Here is a 22,974-nt window from a genome sequence, read left to right on the forward strand (position 1 = left end):
CCTTCTTCTTCTGTGCAGATGCACACATATTCCCTGAACTGTTATGGGACTTGGTAAGAATGTCTTCATGAGTAATGAGTGTGTTGGTGTGAGACACTATGAATGTAGTGTGTGGACATACAAGGTGAGAATGTGGGTCTCACAGGAGGCATGCACGAAATAGTCCCTGCAGTCGCCCTGTCCTCTGTGCCCTCGGTGGCTCAGAGGGATAGAGCATCTGTCATGTAAGAAGAAGATCCCAGGTTCGAGATCCTGTTGGGGCACACATTTTCACCTGTCCCCATTGATATATATCAACGCCCATCAACAGCTGAAGGTATTAATATAATTCTAATTTCGTTCTAGACAGCTGCAGGTCATCAATGGTGTCTGTTTTTTCGGACATGTCCGAAAAAACAGACATCATATCCATAAAAGTATAATACAACAAGGGTGAGGCACCACAAACTTCAGTCGCCTCTTCTAAATGCAAGTTGTTAAACAGTGCCTCCTGGGGAAAAACATCTACCTCCATGTGCAATGGAGGATGGTTAACGAATTACAAAGCTTACGGTAAAAAATGACATGTTGTCTACTGCCAACTTGGATTCTTGATCTGTCAAGTTCAAATGCATTTGTTACGAGTTAAGTTGTAATGACAGACTGGAACCTGGAATGACAAACCCATCATAGCTGACCTACATAGATTGATATGGAGTACAGTATTCATCTAATACACTAGAGTCTCCAAAATTTTCTTAAAAGTCATGATCAAAGTTCACACTGTTGTCTCCCTATAATACCACACAGTATAGTGAATTCAGGCAAAACTTACAGATGATATTGTAACTGTAACCAGTATCACCGGCAAACTCATCTTAAAATCAGGCAAAAGAAGAGTACTATGAAGTAAATAACAAAAACTTTAACAGAAACATCAACATATGTCTTCAAATGAAGAAAGTCTCATATTACATACTTGTGACAATGCCATGGCACATTCAGGTCTGCTATGTAAACATGTGAACCCCAGCTTTTTCCCCAACAGTCTTCAAGTTCAGTAATTGCAGAGAATGCAACGATGCTTTGGCTTGATATGCAACACAATGTGCGTCCATCATGTAAGCTGTAAAAAATAAAGCAAAGACAAATGTAAGCATCAAAAAAATTAAAGTCACATGGCAGTTTTTAGGTGAACATGCATTCATGGTCAAATATTTCCATTTCAGAAAATGAGAATCACAATTCCATAAGCTTACGGATTAACTTACCCTTTGTTTTATCAGCGAACATTCATTAAGAGCCTCTTTCATGCCCTATGCATTACAGCTTTCATTCTCGTAGCTCAGGTCTAGTTACTATTTATGTATTCTTTTCATCCCATTAATTATCAATTACACATAAAGAAATGAAACATTTATCTGCCATTTCAAAAGAATATATTATGATAACTGTCAAGGAAACTTTTAATAAACTTGGTTAGTCCTGCAAGGAAGATATGTCACTATTAATTCTGCAAGTATTGCAGAAAGCAAGTAACACTTCCCATAATGACTCATCTTAGTTTTCGAATTAAATAATTGAATGTTGCGTTAGACACAATTCCAGCAGAAAACACACACACACACACACACACACACACACAGACAGAGACAGAGAGAGAGAGAGAGAGAGAGAGAGAGAGAGTGAGAGAGAGAGGAGGGGGGGGGGGGGGGGGCAGTTGGGTAGAGGAATGGGCAGAGTGAGTAGAGAAGGAGGGCTGTAGAGAAGGAACCTGTAGTAAGTTAAGGGCAGCTGATCCAATGAAGGAAATAAGATGACTTCAGATGTTTGAAAGGATGGAATTCATTCTTTCAGAAGATATATATAACTTTCACGAAATGAATCAAATGCATGTAAGTTAAATGAATAACTGTTGGACCAAAATCAATGAAAATGTAATGACATGAAATGATACTGCACCAGACTGGAACTCAACTTGAATTTCCTGCTCACTGTTAGCAGTCACCCACACCATTTGTCTATCTGAGCACAACTCCAGGAATGACTCAAACTTTTGTTGTTACTTGTGTTTCCACACAGTTTGGGAAAGCTACTACCAGTGTTTTTCCTATAGGGTTTGCAGGTACCACAGATTTTGCATATCTAAACAGTTCGCACTGATATCATTTCATGACACTGCATCATCATTTCTTTCATCCTCATTGATTCATTACTTTCATCTCATTGTGTTTAATTCATTTCATCCCTTGTCACAGGGTAACTGACAGAACTCTAGTGACTCTGTCCCCCCAATGGTACTACTCCCATATACCCCAGGGGACAATCCCTAATAGTAGTGTTCAGATATAGGTGGAAACATCAGCAGCAATGAAAGTTTGTGTCGGGCCTGATAGTATGCTCAGATAGCCTACTGTTTAGGGCAGCCACTAGGGATAAGCTGGAAACTCATGCCACTACGGAGATGTACAACAGAACTTTTATTTCATAAGTACAGGACTGGACAAGGAATTTAATAGAGTAATTGGAGGAATTTTCTCCAAGATCAGCAGATACCTACCACACAAACTTTAGTGAATTGCATGGCACTGGTATAGTAGATTTTCTGGTGGTCAGATATACTAAGATATTTGCACACTGAGAATTCAGTATGATACTGGAACAACAGATGTGATATCTAAGGCAAAACTTATGTTCAACACAGACATTATAGAGGTGTGTGGACCAATAACTGTCGGCACAGTAATATTAACAGAGAAATTTTGTCAACAATTAGAACATTCAGAAATTCATCTATGGGAGTTTACACTTTGGTAATGGAGGGCTAAGAGAAAGAACATGGAACTACGTTGTTCAAGGTGTCAGAGACTACTACCATACATTTTCTGTATGTCTAAGAGTCCAGGTATTATTATTTACTTATCATCAATGAATCAATTACATTAGTGGTATCAACGCAAGGGAAACATGTAATGAGTTAGGAACTGAATAAGAATAATAATAAATCCTTCCACACCCTAGACAGAAACTAACAATGAAGGAAGACACACACACACACACACACACACACACACACACACACACACACACACAGACATATATGATCACGTCACATATGTGTCAAAAATAATATTGATAGAAATACTGGACATGGATTTAGGAAGATTTTTTGAAAAGTAGCATTCTACAATAACAGGATGATACACAAGGAGATCCCATTACATATTTAATATAAAAATTACAAAATAATTTTAGACACAGTACCTATTGTAAGATATGGTGAACAAGTTTGGAGCAGAAGTTTATTGACAGAAGTGCAAATCATGTTACAGGTTTTCACATAAACCAGTTATCATTAGACAAATTTTGTGCCTTAATTTAATCCTAGAAAGTACCTCATGTCAAGCTCCATCATACATTCTTTGTAATGCATTTGAGTAATGCAAGTCATCTTGGTGTACTCAGTAGCATGAAAAGTACTTATTATACATCATGGTGCCATGCAAAGAAACAGGAATTATGGCATGTACTTGATAACATTAAACACAGGTCAAATATGGAAAAATAAATAAAAAATAAAGTGATTTGGAGGGTATTTCATCAAAATTAGAGAATCTGGTGTGCTGCTCCTCTTTGTCTGAACATACTTAACGCTTTGCAAATCATAGGATATACAGCTACAAATTATGTCTGCGCAATCAGCGGCTTAGAATATCATACATAACAAAATAGGTAAGCATTAATTTAGTAGAAGCCATTCTAAACAAAATGAAAATCTACAAACATTTAACACATCCATGTAATTGATGAGTCAGCCATTAAACAATGCATTAAGATACATCTCTATGAGTTAATGATAGAATATAGGGGCAATAAGTAACTGCTTTGGCAAAATAATGGGCTCCTTGATGTGGTTACTTAACTTTTTGTTTTGGTACATCAGCTGAATAAAACAAAGAACAGTTAGGAAACTGAGGGCTGATAATGGAATGATTCACATGATCCTATTTCTAATGTATCATGGTATTCTCAGTATCATGTAGAATTCTACACTGAAAAGTGTAAATTCATCAGGAAGATTAATCCTAAAGCCTATGTCAGGAAATCCAATTGAACATGAGGTTCTTGTACACCTGTAATTCATATACTAAATCATAAAAAGGTGGTGCCTTTTCGAAATATTGCTACAAATCTGTAACACCAACCAAGTTTCCAGTTATACATCTCAAAAAATATCACCAACAAACTGTTTCACTTGATCCTGGAAGTTTAAGAAAATTATACAGTAATCTAAACAGAACTTTACTTAATCTAAACAGAACTTTACTCCTTCCAGTAACTGAAGATTCTGTTTGCATCACGAATAGTAACAATGCTGCTGCTGCTGCTGCTGCTGATTAAAGGATTCAGGAGACTAAACACTGAGTAGTGAGAGTACGCGGCTGGAGAGTACCAGCCTGGTATTTACCTAGCAATTGGCAAATGTTTTGAAAATCACGAAGACTTCATGGAAAATGCTTTTCAATATGAACTTTCAGTAGCAAAAAGGTATGTTTTGAACACTGAAGATGTGTTAAATACATTTTGTGATGCAAATATCAAATGTGAGTGTGTGTGTGGAATGACAGTTACTGCAGGCCAAGAAAACCATTCAAATTACAGTGCTGTCATCCCTAATTCATGCTGACGATAAATAATAAATTCCAAGCTCTGGATTCTGACAAATTTACCTCTGACTCACTTTTATCAGACTTGTCAGATAATGCAGAAATTTGTGTGAATATGCCAAAGTTGTCACAAAGCAAACAAGTGCAGCAAGAAAACATGACCAAAAAATGCATGACATTACTATATTATCTGACAGTCATGGAAGGGAAGTAGCAGCAATCGTGGCAAGCAGTCAACCTTGTTTCAATGTCATGGGTATCATTAAGCCCAGTGCCCCCCTCCCCCTCAAGGAAGTACTGAAAGGCTGTGAGAAGATGTTACGAGTAAAGCGTGGTAGTGACTGAGTGTCAGTTGGAGGTGCTAACTATGTGTATAGGAACAAGAGCTAACATGCAGACACTGTTTTTAGGGAAGTTTTTGCAAAAAACACCTGAAGTGGGTACCTCACAAACTTCGTATCATGGAAAATTCTTGTGTTAATCACAGAGTACATCTATATCTATATCTACATCTACATCCTCCGCAAGCAGTCATACAGTGCGTGGTGGAGGGTACCCTGTACCACTAATATCCACTTCTTTACCTGTTTCACTCTGAAATAGAGCGAGGGAAAAACTACTGTCTATACGCCTATGTATACATATCAGCCCTAATTTCTCATATCTTATCTTTGTGGTCCTTAAACAAAATGTATTTGGGCAGGAGCCCATGAACATAAGTCTTCAGAAAATCTGCAATGATTCTGCCAATGCAATATTTGTGCAGACAGTTATGTGAGATTTTTACCAGAGAAAAATCACCAAAAAGCTATATCTTTTCAGAAGTTGTTATTTGTACTTTGAGGACCTGACGACAACTCAAGTTGTTATCAAGTCTTCAAAGTACACACTCCACCAAAACGTCATGGAACCCAGGTATTAAGGGCCCTGCAACATGCATCGATATATCTGATTCTTTATATACGGACTGCATAGGAGCTTGAAGTGGCGTTACTAATATACCAAAACTGGTTGTGTAAATAAAATGATAATTTCTGAAAACATACGGCAGTTTGGAGACCTTTCTCTGGTAAATATGTGGCCAGCCACTGTCCTGTAGTCACAATACAACAACAGAGACAGTACTGTAAGAGGTCATTTCATCAGGCATGTTCTCCACAGGAACATAAAGGGTAAAAATGCAATGACAACTGAAATTCAGAACATTACAAAAATGTGTTTTAATAGCAAGGTCATGGCAACACATCTGCAAAATTTCTGGTGAACAGTGACTGTCATGTCACCTACAGTGGAAGTCATGGCGCCCACAGCAGCAGAGATTAAGTCACCTACAGACGAGGGCAGGTCAACACAGATGTTCCCAGGTCACTTACACATGAGCCCAGGGTCACGTCCAGCAGAGGATCCTACATCAGCAGTGGAGGAGCCTAGATCTGCAGTAGAAAACACTACACCTTCATCTTCATCCATACGTCGCAAACCACCGTACAGTGGATGGCGGAGTGTACCTTGTATCACTACAAGTCATTTCCTCTCCTGTTGCATTTGTAAATAGAGCGAGGGAAAAATTACTGTCTAAAAGCCTCTGTACGAGACCCAACTTCTCGCATATTATCTTCATAGCCTTTACACATAATGTATGAGGATTGCCCAGAAAGTAAAGCACTGCATTTATTTCCTTCAACAATTCTTTATTGAACATATTGAGAATTACACACACGAAAGAATGGTGTTTTATCTACACACCCCATTTTTCCACGTAATCTCCAGCCCATTCTATGGGCTTCCTTCAGCGCAAAACAAGGATGTGTATTCCCTGTCAGTACCGATCTTTGACCGGAGCCAGTGCTTAACCTCCTAATCGTCGTCAAAATTTCTTCCACAAATGGCATCCTTTAATGGCCCAAACAAGTGGCAGCTCACTGCAACATGTCAGGTGTGACAGCCGTTGATGGTCTCCCTGACCGCTGCAAATTGTGGAGCTCTGCCGAATCACCTTCTAATGATCTCACCTTCTGATGATCTCACCTTCATGCGCAGCAACTAACTGTACTCCTGTTGACAGTAGATGCTCGATTGACTTTGCACAAGTGTTTGTGAATATTCCCCACAGTTTCTTTCTCTGCAATGAGAAATTCAATGAAGGCCCATTTTTTTGTTTGTAACATGTATCACCTACAGAAGCCATTTTGGAACTGTCCTGCAGCTACGCTACCTGTTGGAAGTGACGGAAACTTGGTGCACTCACTCAGGAGACTTCAAATAATACATACGTAACATTTCACATTTGTAGCATTGTATTCTACTGAGAAAAAATGTGGTGCATTACTTTCTGGGCAACCCTCGTACATCTGCAGCAGTAGAATTATTCTGCAGTCAGCCTCAAATGGTTCTATAAATATGTGCAATAGCTTCTGTTTCAATATCTTCCTTTAATCCAACACTTGAAGAGTACTCAAGAATGGGTTGCAATAGTGTTTTATATGCCATCTCCTTTATGAATGATCTACATTTCCCAAAATTCTCCCAATAAAAATGAAGTCTAGCATTCACCTTCCCTACTACCAAACTTATGTGCTCATTCTACTTCATGCCACTTTGGAATGTAACACCTTGATATTTAATGGAAGTGACTGTATCAAGCTGCAACCTACTAATGCTGTATTCGAACATTAAAAGACTGTTTTTCCTACTCATCCGCATTAACTTACATTTTTCTACATTTAGAGGAAGTTGTCATTCAACACCCCATCTAGAATCTTATACAGGGTGAGTCACCTAACGTTACCGCTGGATATATTTCGTAAACCACATCAAATACTGATGAATCGATTCCACAGACCGAACGTGAGGAGAGGGGCTAGTGTAATTGGTTAATACAAACCATAAAAAAATGCACAGAAGTATGTTTTTTAACACAAACGTACGTTTTTTTAAATGGAACCCCATTAGTTTTGTTAGCACATCTGAACATATAAACAAATACGTAATCAGTGCCATTTGTTGCATTGTAAAATGTTAATTACATCCGGAGATATTGTAACCTAAAGTTGACGCTTGAGTACCACTCCTCCGCTGTTCGATCGTGTGTATCGAAGAGCACCAAATTACATAGGGATCCAAAGGGAATGGTGATGGACCTTAGGTACAGAAGAGACTGGAACAGCACGTTACGTCCACATGCTAACACCTTTTTATTGGTCTTTTTCACTGACGCACATGTACATTACCATGAGGGGTGAGGTACACGTACACACGTGGTTTCCGTTTTCAATTACGGAGTGGAATAGAGTGTGTCCCGACATGTCAGGCCAATGGATGTTCAATGTGGTGGCCATCATTTGCTGCACACAATTGCAATCTCTGGCGTAGTGAATGTCGTACACGCCGCAGTACATCTGGTGTAATGTTGCCGCAGGCTGCCACAATACATTGTTTCATATCCTCTGGGGTTGTAGGCACATCACGGTACACATTCTCCTTTAACGTACCCCACAGAAAGAAGTCCAGAGGTGTAAGATCAGGAGAATGGGCTGGCCAATTTATGCGTCCTCCACGTCCTATGAAACGCCTGTCGAACGTGTACCTCACCCCTCATGGTAATGTACATGTGCGTCAGTGAAAATGACCAATAAAAAGGTGTTAGCATGTGGACGTAACGTGCTGTTCCAGTCTCTTCTGTACCTAAGGTCCATCACCGTTCCCTTTGGATCCCTACATAATTCGGTGCTCTCTGATACACACGATCGAACAGCAGAGGAGTGGTACTCAAGCGTCAATTTTAGGTTACAATATCTCCGGATGTAATTAACATTTTACAATGCAACAAATGGTACTGATTACGTATTTGTTTATATGTTCAGATGTGCTAACAAAACTAATGGAGTTCCATTTAAAAAAACGTAGGTTTGTGTTAAAAAACATACTTCCGTGCATTTTTTTACGGTTTGTATTAACCAATTACACTAGCCCCTCTCCTCACGTTCGGTTTGTCGAATCGATTCGTCAGTATTTGATGTGGTTTACGAAATATATCCAGCGGTAACGTTAGGTGACTCACCCTGTATATTGTTACAGCTACTCAGTGATGACACGTTCCAGTACACCATAGCAACATCAGCGAAAAGCTACAAATTGCTGTTCACTACATCCATCAGGTCATTTATGTATACAGAGAATAAAAGCAGTCCTGTCACACTTCCCTGAGGCACACCTGACAATATCTTTGTCTCTGATGAACGCTCGCTGTTGTGAACCGTGTACTGGTTTCTATTATTTAAAAAGTCTTTGAGACATTCACATATCTGGAAACCTAAACTGGACACACAGACCCCCATCAAAATCTTCTACAGTGGGGTACCATGTGAAATGCTTTCCGGAAAACTGGGAATATGGACTCTGCCTGTTGCCCTCCATCCATAGTTTACATGGTTTGTAGAATATTGTGTGAGAAAAGGGTAAGCTGAGTTTTGCACGAATGATGCTTCTAAATCCAGGGAAATTTGTTATATTTGAACTCAGAAGAAATTCTGCAGCAGAAATCAGTGTTAAGGATATTGGTCTGTAATCATGTGGCTCAGTTCTTTTACTTTTCTTATGCACACCTGCACTTTTTTCCTTCGCTTGGTACTTTTCATTGGGTGAGAGATTCACGATAAATGCAGGCTAATTAATGCCACAGAGTACTCTCTGTAAAAATGAATTTAGATTCCATCTGGACCTGGTGACTTATTTGGTTTCAACTCTTTCAGTTGCTTCTCTATGCCACAAGTGCCAATTTCTATGTCCTCCATGTAGGAGTCTGTATGACAGTCAAACAACTGTACACCTGGACAATCCTCTTGTGTGAATTATATCTTAAACGTGAAATTCAAAACTTCAGCTTTCCTTTTCCTGTCTTCTATTGCCACGCCAGACTGGTCAAAGAGTGAGTGGATAGATGCCTTTGGCCTACTTAGTAGCAGAAGACCCTACATTGGCGGTGGAGGACTCTAGATTTGAAGCAGAGGGCTATACCTCATATTGTTGCAGAGCATCCTACGCTGGCAGCTGAGGATCTTTCACTAGCAGAAAATGCCAAAGGGAAGACCTAAAAGGCTTAGAAAATATATAGTACTCAAACATTTTTGGTACCCTGCCTCAAAATTGGATCAGATATGACACAGCAAAGTGCAGCACAATTGCTCCCAGTCTTGTTCTAGAAGCTTTCATATTTTTTTTTTTTTTTTTTTAATATACAGCATCCAAAATTTGACAAATAAATCTTTTGAACTTGAAATTGCGGTTAATGCCACCAATGCTGATAGCATGTGTGTTATGGAAGACAGTGTAGAAATACTGCATTAGGTACTGTTAACATTAATCATCACAATTTGGCGAGTCAGTTCTATAGGAAGTGGAGGGGTTTGAATTTTTATTAATTCTAATGTTGAACACAAAAGGATGTGTAAGGCAGAAGCACTGAGTATTGAAAAGCATTTTGAAGCTGCTGCTGTTCAACTGCATCGAGATTTGGGCCAAATAGTAATTACAGAAGTATACTGACCACCTAGTGTGGACACAGACACTTTCATGGATAAATTAAGAGTCTCAGGTGGACATTACACTTACTGAGAAAGCCACTATAATTGTCTATGGGGACTTCACTAAAAATCTTGTGAATGAATCTGCATCTAAGGAGCTATTTCTTAATGTGCTACAAAGGTTCAACATCTCTCCACTTATAAATAGTTCCATAAGAATAACACACCGAAAAGAAAGTCTTATACACAATATATTTCCAATAGTGGGTGCTGCAGAGAGCGACATTATTAATACTGATTTAGGAATATATTATCATAATGCCTTCATCCTTACAATTTCTGCTATGCCTGTGACGAAATTTCCCTGCACAGAACTCTACTAGTTTAATTAATACTCCAAGTAATGAACCCAGTCAGAAGCACTTTCCACAAACAATGCTTACAACGATTTCTCTTCAGTATTCATGACCAATTATGAAATTGTGTTTTGCAAAAAAATTGACCAGAGTCCATTCCTGTGGGATAACTACACCTAGTTCCTGGATTACATTAGGCTCTAATACTTCCCGTACAACTTTAAAAAGGCTCATTTCTCAAATGAGATACACAGATGCCCAGTTCATAGGATGTGTAAAGACTTATAAGAAAAAATATCAACAGCTAATTGCAATGGTAAAACTACTTAGAACGATAGCATACTAAGACTGTCAGCAATAAATCAAAATCTGTACGGGATATTGTAAAGAGAGAAACAGGGATGATATGTGACAAGCAGGAAATCTCACTTACAAAGCTGGTAACATTAATATACCATAGAGTAGAGTGTTAAATCCCCCTTTGTTCCTTATTTGTATAAATGACAAAGTTCTCACAAACTGCAATCAAGGACATGTTGTTTGCAGATGGGACTAAGCATAATAGTGAGCAATGTTAAGGAATCTCTCTATAACAACTGATCACGTCCTCAAGTCCACACATTCATGGTTCAATGCCAACATGCTGACCCTTAATGTTGTTGCACACCAAATAATTTACTGGGCACGGCTGGATAAAACTGAGACATCTTCCATGGTTAATGCAAGAGCACAGAGGTGGGTCAGTTCAGGTAGGCCAGGTGAAGTTATGTCTCTGAGGCGTCAAGACGGTTACTACAGTCTACAGTCAATCAAAGAGCCCAGAGGTGTATTAGCATTGACAGCGCAGAAAGGCAGAGCTGCTATGGTGTGAGTGGCCTAATTGCATCACATCCAAGCCATAGTTCTGTAATGGTTTACATGATAGAAACTCACGCTTTAGCAAAACAAGGAGGGGTCAAGCCTGTGTAAATACGCCTCACTTCTAGTCAGGCGTATTACAGTGTTGGCAGCCACCAGTTCCAGTGGGGGACCTAAGACAGTATATGAATCTACATGGATCAACTAGTCTCCATCTTTGGACTCTGCCATTGATAGCTGCAGTCCAACAACATGGACTTAGTGTCTTCCAACTGGCCAGTCACCAGGTGGTCTACAGTTTGAGCCCAGGGTGGTGCAGCCGCTCAGCCGCCTTTGCTTATATAGGAAAACTCCATGTTGCCTGCAACTGATCATGTGGGCAGACAATACTGCTGCTGCGAACTACATCCATGCTGGCTCCATGGTGTGATTATAAGACACCTCTGTACACCCCATTCTGTGCTGTCAGGCTGTCTCTAGTCTACATTGTGGGCTGCAGCCCACTTGTTAGTGGACTTGCTGAGTCACTGCTGTCATCACTCCACTGGCCAAAGGCCACTGCATGCTGCTGGGTCACTTGCTGACAGCCGCCTACCACTTACGGCCAGGGGATATTGGCTACTATGAGTATCATCGTGATTGTTGTAGTTGTGCGCCTGCTTAGCTGGGTGGTAACGTGTTTGCCTTCCATGCAAGCGGACCCGGGTTCAATTCCCGGCCGGGTTGGAGACTTTCTCCGCTCGTGGACTGGGAGTTGTGTTGTCCTTATCATCATTTCATCCTCATCAACGGCACGCACGTTGCCCAATGTGGCTTCGACTGCAATAAGACTTGCACTTGGTGGGCGAACTTCCCCAGATGGGGCATCCCGGCCAACAACGCCATACACTCATTTCATTTCATTGTTGTAGTTGATGAACAATAAATTAATGTTTTAACAATGACCTTTTCATGACAATACGTCGGGAAACTAGCTGGCATCCACTCACTGCTCCACTGCTACGCCACCCAGGGTGGTACACTACTGACGTCCTGACCTCTGCCAACCTAGTTCCAATACCCACCATAGAGGTCTGCTACCATTGGGACTATAATGTAAAGAAAACAAATTTCTTTCAATTTGGAAAAATGAAACAAAATCAAGATTATCAAATGGTATTAAGTGAAAATTAGTTAGAGTTTGATGCACAAAACTTTTAGGACTGTATATAGATCAAGACAAACTGTAAACAAAACCCTCCCAGAAACTCAGTTCGGCATGCTTTGCTCCGAGAATCTTTTCGAAAGTACGCTCCTTAGGAGGTGCTAGAATGGCCTTGGTTACTTCCAGTCCCTTGTGGCTTATCGAATAGTTTTTAGGGGTAAAACTAGTTGTCAATTAAATGAAATTTTTACATTACCAAAGAAGCCTATTTGATTCTTGCCACACAGCTGTACAAGGGGTCACCGAAAGTCCCTATTTAAAAAGCTATGTGTGCTTACTGTAACCTCCCTACACACAGAGTGAGGTGGCACAATGGTTAGCATACTGGACTAACATTCGAGAGGTTGACATTTCAAATCCACATCCAGTCATCCCGATTCAAGTTTCCTGTGATTCACTTAAATCACACCAGGCAAATGCTGGGGTTGTTCCTTTGCAAGGGGTTGGCTAATTACCTTCCTGATCCTTGAAACAACACTTCGTCTTTAATGACCTTATTGTTGGTGGGACATTAAACTCTAACCTCCCTTCCTTCCTCCTTATTCTTATGCAAGTGTGTGTTGATGATAAGAGCTACACCTGGAGACCTGCAAACCAACAGCAAGTACAATAGTTGTAACACTTGTAACTGTGGGTCCCTCCATGTACAGCAAGTGCGACCAACTTGTACCCAAAAAAAGCAAGCCACTATAGTGTCATTCTTCATAATGCATTATCCACATATATAAAGATGCTGGACAAGGACACAGCTAAAAAGGTTTTTAAGGAGTTAACATTCATTCTTGTTGAGAAATGTTTCTACAGCGTAAGTGAATGTGTTAGCTTGAACAAATACTAGTGCCTTGTTTACCAAGTTCTTTTTAATCTGTTATCAGGTGTACCATCTATGCTGTGTGTGTCTTTCAATAAAAATGTTTCTGTTGTTGGTTTCCTGTTTTCTCTGTTTCAGATGCAATGCAATACACCACCTCAAAGTGGTGAATCAGTTGCAAGAAAAACTTGTGTTGGCTATAGTGCTGGCAGGTGTTTGTGTGTTTATATTTTTCAGAAGTATACTATAACAAAGTTTATTGTTCTAGTTATATTATTATTTTACTTCTTGTGAATGATGTAACTCCTTGGACACTAGGTACTGGACTCACATTTGGGGAGAGCAGGTTGAGTACCCAGTCTGGCCACCCTGACTTGGATTTTTCGTAGTTTTCCCGAGTTGCTAAGGTGAATGGTGAGATAGTTCCTTTGATAAGGCCATAAGCGTCTCCCTGCCTTATTCTTGCCTAATTCTTTCAGAGAAGACACTTTGATTAACTGATTCGTATTCCATATTATACGCTGCATCGGATCTGCACTTAGTTTTCGGTACATCATTGGATCTAATACACTGCTGGCCACCGTAAATGCAACGCCCTGAAGGAAGCATCCGAATCAAGTGAAATTTACACCATGGGTTTGCAGCGATGAGATATGCAACTGATTAGAATTTCAGCGCAGACGCACATCACGCGCGCCTGTGGCGCCACCTCATAGCGCCATTTAAGGCTTGGCGATTTCGACGAGTGTACGTTCGGCACGTGTGTTTACGTTGTGGTTGTTTCACAAGACGATCAGTTATGCCTCGTAGACAACAGCGAACATCGTTTGATCAAGTATCCGAGTTCGACAGAGGAAGGATAGTGGCTTACCGAGATTGTGGATTATCATACAGAGAAATCGCTAGTCATGTTGGACGAAACCAAACAACTGTAATGCGGATATGTGACCGTTGGATGTGCAGGAGGGTACGACGGACCGACGTGGTCGATCGCATTCACCTCGGTGCACCACTGCACGTGCTGATAGGCAAATTGTGCGCATGGCAGTGACGGATCGCTCAGTGACATCCCGAACCATAGCACAGCACATTGCTTCTGTAACGCATCATCCAGTGTCTGCGCGTACCATTCGACGCCGTTTACAGCAGAGTGGTCTGTCCGCAAGACGTCCATTGCTTCGTCTACCATTGACGCAGAACCACAGACGTCTCCGTCGCCAATGGTGTGATGACAGACGGATGTGGACGGCAGAATGGAATGACGTTGTCTTTACTGACGAGGCACGCTTCTGTCTGCAGCACCACAATGGTCGGATTCGAGTGTGGAGACACCGTGGAGAGAGGATGCTGGACAGCTGCATTATGCACCGCCACACTGGTCTTGCACCGGGTATTATGGTATTGGGCGGTATTGGATATTACTCTCGCACGCCTCTAGTACGCATTGCCGGTACTTTAAATAGCTGGCACTACATATCCGAGGTGCTGGAGCCAGTTGTCCTTCCTTACCTTCAGGGCTCGGCCACAGCCATATTTCAACAGGATAATGCGCGACCACACGTGGCACGCATTGTCCAAAGGTTCTTCGTCAATAACCAGATTGAATTGCTTCCCTGGCCGGCTCGCTCTCCTGATCTTTCGCCGATAGAAAACATGTGGTCCATGGTTGCTCAACAAGTGACCCAGATTACATCCCCAGCTGCCACACCAGATGATCTTTGGCAATGTGTGGAAGCTGCTTGGGCTCCTGTACCCCAGGAACACATCCAACGTCTCTTTGACTCAATGCCAAGACGTGTGGCAGCGGTGATCTCCAACAATGGCGGCTACTCTGGCTACTGATTCTGGCAGGAACCACACGTCACAGACGTCTGTAAACGTAATCATTTGATTCTTGGTCAACATGTTATCTACAAAATAAATTTTGTTGTGCTACCTCTTGTCTTTCTTGGTGTTGCATTTACGGTGGCCAGCAGTGTAGGTGCCGGGTCTCCTGCTTATAATCTTCGGTCCTCATTACGACAGTCACATTTCCCTTATCAGCAGACAGTACCAATAAACTCTTCTCAGCATTAAGGTTCTTAATAGCTTGTACCCCTTCAGGAATACGAATCAGTTAATCAAGGCGTCTTCTCTGCTGGCGGACATATGGAGGAACCTGTGCAACATAGAAGCCCTATCACCTCAGCTGTATCGATTACCTAAGATCCATAACAATAACGTTCCACTAAAATCAATTGTTAGCGCTTCTGGCTCACCGATGTATGAACTGGCAAAACATGTGGCCTTGCTACTCCAGCCACATGTGGGGAAGACTGACACATAAATAAAGAACTCACGACATTTCACTGAGAAGCTGAAGAAATTAAAACTTGCATCAAACAACATCCTGCTCAGCTCTGATGTTGTTTCTTTGTTTATGAAAGTGCCACTCAGTGACTCTCTGGAGCACATTGGTTCCATTTTCCTGCAAAATATCACAAAGCTCTTTCATGCATGTCTCATCACGAGCTATTTCACATGGAATGGTAGCTTCTACATACAGCTGGAAGGCGTCACTGCGGGTAGTCCTCTTAGACCAGTGGTCCCCAACTTCTTCATGGAACATTTCGAAGCACAGGCACTGGACCTGGCACCTTGTAAATCTAAGATGTGATACAGATACATCAAAGAAACCTTCGTTGTGGAGCCATGGTGAAGAACAGCTTGGTGACTTCCTAAGACACTTGAACAGCCTCTGTGCCAGCATAAAATTTACCATGAAAGTACAAAAGGACAAAAAACTACCATTTCTAGGGGTTCTGCTCACAAGGGATGGTGACACAGCATGTATCAACAACCACCTCACAACACCCATACCAGCACAAACTATCAAACCACCACATGAGTCAGAAAAGAGACATGATTAATATGCTCGTAGTGCGAGCAAGACAAATATGTGAGCTGCAGCACCCCAGACATTTTTTTTTTTTTTTTTTTTGGGGCACAAAACATCTAAGGTCATAAGCACCCAGTAAGGAACCAGAGAATGTAGGGACCGCGAGGAGAAAAAAACCGTTGCGAGGTCCAATACAAAAAGGAAGAACAAACAAATCTAAAACATCAAGACGTTACAGAAGAGAATCTAAAAGATGTTGACAAGAAACCGGAGTCACCAGGTAAAAATGAAATCTCTTTGGTCATATTACTGCTTTTTAAAAAACTTAAAACGCGACCATCGCAAGCAGCAAGAGAACTGCACCAGAAATGACTGCGGAGAACCCCTTGGACACTGGCACGCCAGGTACGTATAGTCTGCAGCCACGAGATTGGCTCCAGTCCACCACCAGCAATGGAGGGTGAACCTTTGACGTCAGCCACTCGTGCTGGCGAAATGTCAGACGAACATCGGCCCAACAGCCCAAGACAGAAACCAACAGGCAGTTCCTCACCATGTGTAACACTTATCATTGGTGTAGTACCTCTACGTGTGCAGAAGTAAAAATGTTGTGCCTTTTTAAAATTAAAGGTGAGATCATTCGCAGAAAACCAGTCAATGATACTTTTAAGAACCTTGTTTATCATTTCTTCTGTTGCTGTATGTACACATTGATTGATTACAATACTAGTGTCAACTGCAAAAAGAACAAATTCTGCTTCTTGTATATTAGATGGAAGATTGTTTACATGTATGAGGTACAATAGTGGGCCTAAGACTGAACCTTTGGGCATCCCATATGTGGTTTCTCCCCAGTCAGGATTATGTCCGCAGACTATATTGGTTGAATTGCTAAGTACAACTTTCTGCATTATTTTGGTTTGATACAACATTATTCATTGGTTGCCTAGACCATCATTCCCATAAAACTGCAATTTATGTAGGAGAATACTGTGATTCACACAGTCAAATTCCTTAGATAGGTTGCAGTAAATACCAGCTGGCACTGTTTTACTATTTAATGCCTGTAAAATCTGGTGATTGAACATATGAATGGCATTCTCAGTAGTGCAACTCTTCTGAAAACTTAATAGTAATTTGTTGAGGATATTACTGTTGCTAAGGTGAGATACTATTTGAGACCACATCATCATCTCAAAAATGTTGGAAAATGATGTCAGCAGTGAAACACGTTGGTAGTTACTGACATCTCTCTTATCACGTTTCTTAAAGAAGTGTTTAACGAAGGCATATTTCAGTCTCAGTTAGTGATGCATTACAAATTTCAGATAAGATTGGGCTAATTATATAGGAGCTAATCTTCAGTACTATATTAGAAACACCATTAAAAGCCATATGAGCTTTTATTTTTGAATGAATGTATAATTTTTTTAACGAAAGAAGGAGACGTTGATGATACATTCATATGATTGAATTTTATGAGAGTTACTTTTTCAACATACTGCTGTGATTTTTCTCTTGAATTGTTTGTCCCTATGCTTTCTACTATCTTAACAAACCACTATTACATACATTTGCTACCTGTGACGCAACATTTGCAGCTCTTCCATTCAGTTCAGTAGTGATGTTAACCTGTTTTGCAGCTGGTTGTCCTGTTTCTCGTTTCACTACATTCCATATAGCCTTAAGTCTGTTGTTGAAAGTACTGATTTCTGACATTATGTCCATGTTCCTTGATTTTTTAATAACCTTTCTTAGCAATTTTGGATAGTTATCATAGTGTGCAACTACTGCAGGATCTCTACTTGTTCTTGCCAACAGACACACTTCCCCTTTTCCTTTCACATGATACTTTAATCCTCTTAGTGATCCATGGTTTTTTACATGGCTGTTTAATATCCTTTCTGTTCAGTTTATGCGGAAAGCTATTTTCAAATAATCATATGAATTTATCATTGAATAGATCACATTTTATGTTAGCCTTTAGTTCATTATAAATTTCATCGAGGTCACCTCTTGTAAACTATTCATAACAACATTTATCTTAGAGTCTTTCACTATTCTAACTGATTTCCATTGAGGAGTATCCATATGGTAAGGCACTATGTGATTTATCCTAACTGTGCATCATATCATAATCAGAGCGAGCATTTGTTACTGGGTAAACAGTTATTTTCTTGCTTTGAGCTTCGTCAAAGAAAACATTATCAATTAAGAGTTCTACTGTCTTCATCCACCCAACTGGAAAGTTAATTACTGAGATCAAATTGTAGGATCCAAATAATGTTTCCAGACCATTTTTGCTATCGGAATCCTTTAGAAATTCTATACTTAAGTCACCATACACTATTAACTGCTTGTTGCTGTCTGACAGATAGCACAGTAGGCCTAAGGAATCCAGATTCCTCATAAACAGTTCACAATTTCTCAGTGGAGATCTACTGCATCCATTATTTCTGTAATGTATCTGACATGTCCTATACCATTGTGGGAAATGGTTAAAGGATCAATGAATGGATGGATGGATGGATGGATGGATGGATGGATGAATAAAATAGTTGAAGCATAAAACTTTACATCTAGGAGAAATCACCCGGTACTGCACACTGGGATGTAATGCACTGAATATTAACATGATGAAGACAAAAAAAGAAAACAGCATCAACAAATCAAGAACTTAAAAGGTTAAAGACTTCATAACAGAGGGTGAATTTAAATCATTCCACTATATTGACAAAATGCACTTAAAATAATATGCTGCATAGGTTCCGCATTCAAATATTGAACAGCTGCCTTTTGCGCAGACATATGTTAATCTCATATCCCTTGTTAATCAAATTTTCCAAGAGAAATTTCTAAAAATATTTTGAAAGTCCACACACAATCAGAGGCTGCCGAAGATAAACTAAAGCAGTGCTTAGGCTCTCATTATCAGCATAAGGCATCACATTTCATAGCAAAAAACACTTATGATCCCACTGTACAATTCAAAGAATATGCTTTCATTGTATTCACCACGAGTGATAGCCATCTAACATGCAGCAGGCTGGTTCTCATTGTCAGGTACAGATTTGGTTACGATACCCGGGAAAGGCCCAAGACATGAACCTATGATACCAGTTCTGTGTAAAAAACGTAACTTATCGGCTCATGTGGCACCCTGCACTGAATCACACACTGTCATACACTAAGCATGATGGAAAAAAAGAGCGTTAAGGCAGGCAGTGGAGGGAGTGCTTGGTTGGGACAAGGAAGGCTGTGGATTCAAATGAAGTTTAAGTCGATATTGACAGTAGGCAACTGTACAATTAGTTTGTTGTAAACAGTGTTTATATGTGAATTAGGAATTAAAGAGTTCTCCAAGGGTGTACACTAGTGGATATGTGGTCTGAAACCCACAGAGAGCCCTAGTTGTATGCAGAGCTGCTTTCTTTCTTGCCCTTTCTGTGATGCATTCTTTTATAGTGAGGTAACTCTAAACCACGGAACAACACTGATGAAGTAAAACATAGATTAGTGTCACAGCAGATCTTATGCTTCGGACTTTTTGTCTTTACATCATGCAACACTAGTTCAAAGCAGCAAGGCAAGGCACAGAGGTACTATGGGTGTGAGATGGGTTATTGGCTGTGACATCACCACTGTACTGCTCCAAGGTTCCTCAAGTTCAGTGATAACTGCAACCAGTGTATGGCAGAATCGGAGAACATACCAGGTAACAGGGGATTATGGCAGGGAGAAAGTATCATAGAGTATCACAGAATTGTATTAAGAGGCACAGGTTGTAGGTGATACAGCACCTGTAGTTAAATACATCAGTGGTATTGCAGGGCTAGTGAACCATGATACACAGGACAGGTCTCTCGTAGATGAGAGGTATTAGAGTTCAAGCAATAGTTTTCTGATCATTATGATCAGAAATGCAACTGTAGTGACTTTACCATAGATTTCTGTAAATAGTTCATGTTAAACTCTTCATTCTGAATGTAAGTGCTCATTTTTTATGACTTAGTGATAAGAACAGTGGGCCACATGAAGGAAGGGATAACTAGGTTGAAATTACTGAGCCGAAGAGGATAATATACAGAAAAGGATGGCTACATGGTTCATTATGTTAGTGGTAGTACTGTTGTAGGATGGCTCCCAGATTCCCACACCCCTATTCCTATTAAACAGTTTGACATAGCTACTGGACAGACAAGTCAAAGACATAGACTAAAAAAGAGTTATAGACTCCTCAGTGAGACAGCTCGGAGAGTGCTGCTGAAAGTAGTCAGTGAACTACAAAAAGGAACATACGTGTAGTGTACATGTGATAAAGCATCTCTGGAATGTGTTAGCAGACTTAGTGTTAGTTTTTAGGGACAGTCAGTGACTGCAACCGTAAGAAATATGGAAAGATTTCATATATATCTGCGTATCTGTTTTAGCTGTTGAAGGGTCGTAGATGGGTTCTTACAGATGTAGTGATTCATCAACTAACCAGATGTGTGTGCAATGAACAGGAAAGAATTAACTAGCAACAGGGAGAATTAGAATTTAAAGAGGGGAAGAGTGTAAAAATACAGATCTAGTTACATGGGCTCCATGCTGTAAAGCGGGTCACTTGCAGCAGTACACAGATCCATAGTTGCATCATGGCTCTACCATTCGCCTGCTGGTCCATGCCCAGGCGATGACCATAAACAGGGGCAAAAATGAATTCTGCAGCTGCAATGCCACAACAGACCCGCTTTGTTGAACATAAATAATGGCCATACAGCCAGGTTAGTCATCCGCCATATTGGCAAGTCACTGACAAGGGAACCTCCCCATCGCACCCCCCTCAGATTTAGTTATAATTTGGCACAGTGGATAGGCCTTGGAAAACTGAACACAGATCAACCGAGAAAACAGGAAGAAGTTGTGTGGAACTATGAAAAAATAAGCAAAATATACAAACTGAGTAGTCCATGGGCAAGATAGGTAACATCAAGGATAATGTGAGTACAGGAGCGCCGTGGTCCCGTGGTTAGCGTGAGCAGCTGAGGAGCGAGAGGTCCTTGGTTCAAGTCTTCCCTCGAGCGAAAAGTTTACTTACTTTATTTTTGCAAAGTTATGATCTGTCCGATCGTTCATTGATGTCTCTGTTCACTGTAATAAGTTTAGTGTCTGTGTTTTGCGACCGCACCGCAAAACCGTGCAATTAGTAGAAGAAACGACATGCCTCTCCAATAGGAACCGAAAACATTTGTTCCAGGAAAACACGTCTGATATATTCTATACGACACTGGTGATGGCATGTGCGTCACATGACTGGAATATGTTGTCGACCCACCTAACTTGCGCACTTGGCAAATGGGTAAAAAGATTCTTCTACCTTGCCCGATTTAGGTTTTCTTGTGGATGTGATAATCACTCCAAAAAAAGTGATGAAAACATAAGAGTGTGTCACATAAACTGCAACAAATGAATGCAACAGTTTCACAATCACACAGTTTTCTCTGTGCTTTGTCAAAACATATGTTTTTAATGTTTTCAAATTTTTCCGTGTGTAGACCGTCAAATCCTGCATATGTCCAAGCAAATCTGAACATATCCTCAAATTTTGGAGAGCGAAGTTGATCATGCATGAGTGCCTGAACTCTGATAATTGTCTGAAAATAAAAAAACTAAACTTTTCACTCGAGGGAAGACTTGAACCAAGGACCTCTCGTTACGCAGCTGCTCACGCTAACCACGGGACCACGGTGCTCCTGGGCTCACATTATCCTATATGTTGCCCATCTTGCAGGTGGACTACTCAGTTTGTATATTTTGCTTATTTTTTCATAGTTCCACACAACTTCTTCCTGTTTTCTCAATTGATCTGTGTTCAGTTTTTCAAGGCCTATCCACTGTGCCAACTTATAACTAAATCTGAGGGGGGTGCAATGGGGAGGTTCCCTTGTGAGTCATCAACCATCACTATGCCAACTTTGGCCATGAGGCCACCTGCCATCATCCTGACAGCCATCACCAGCCAACCCGCAGGTCCACAGTTCGCTCCCTGACCATCTGCACCCACCACTTGTCACAGACAAGTGGGAATTAACATCCCGTACTCAGCAGTGACAGCCACCTTGCATTCCGCATCTAATGTAGCTCAGCCTACTAGGATTGTCTATGGCCCTAGGTCATGCCACACCTGGGCTGTGGTGAGCCAACAGCAGTGAGCTTGTAGCAAATTAATAAAGAGACTCTCCTACCTAAAAGTGGTATCTGCCTCATCCTGAACCACCATCCTCCTCCAGAGCATACCCACACCCTCCACAGAAACAAGATTTGGTTTCCAAAGAGGGAGAAGACCATATCACCCATAATAGTGTTCACAAAAGTGGTACTTGAAGCTCTTGATAAGAACAACTATGTTACCAACATATTCTTGGACTTTTCCAAGGCTTTTGACACTGCGACCCATAAAATGCTATCACACAAACTAGAAGCACTACATATAGGAGGAATAGCAAATGAGTGGTTTCAGTCTTAAGGACAGGACACTAAAGGCAGAGATAGTTTACATGTCTGCTGATGATAAATTTTTAGTAAAGCAATTGTCAGACAAAAAACATGTAAACATAGGTGTCCCTCAGGGTAGTGTATTGGGTTCAATTCTGTTCTTAATATATATCAATGACTTTCCAGGTAGTGTAAGGCCTGGAGGAAAATTTCTCTTTGCCG

The 22,974-nt window shown here is 40.7% G+C and overlaps 1 protein-coding gene across 3 annotated transcripts in view; it reads right to left on the minus strand.

Annotated features, from left to right (window-relative positions):
* Positions 1-22,974, minus strand: part of LOC124721309 (mediator of RNA polymerase II transcription subunit 16) — a 295,303-nt gene that overhangs the window by 254,116 nt on the left and 18,213 nt on the right. For all 3 annotated transcript variants that reach the window (XM_047246221.1, XM_047246223.1, XM_047246222.1), the window contains exon 2: positions 959-1,105. In XM_047246221.1, coding sequence (XP_047102177.1) covers positions 959-1,105 — 147 coding nt within the window. The remainder of the gene's footprint in view (positions 1-958; positions 1,106-22,974) is intronic.

The sequence above is a fragment of the Schistocerca piceifrons genome, chromosome X, assembly GCF_021461385.2.
Source record: "Schistocerca piceifrons isolate TAMUIC-IGC-003096 chromosome X, iqSchPice1.1, whole genome shotgun sequence".
NCBI classification, from domain to species: Eukaryota; Metazoa; Arthropoda; class Insecta; order Orthoptera; family Acrididae; genus Schistocerca; species Schistocerca piceifrons.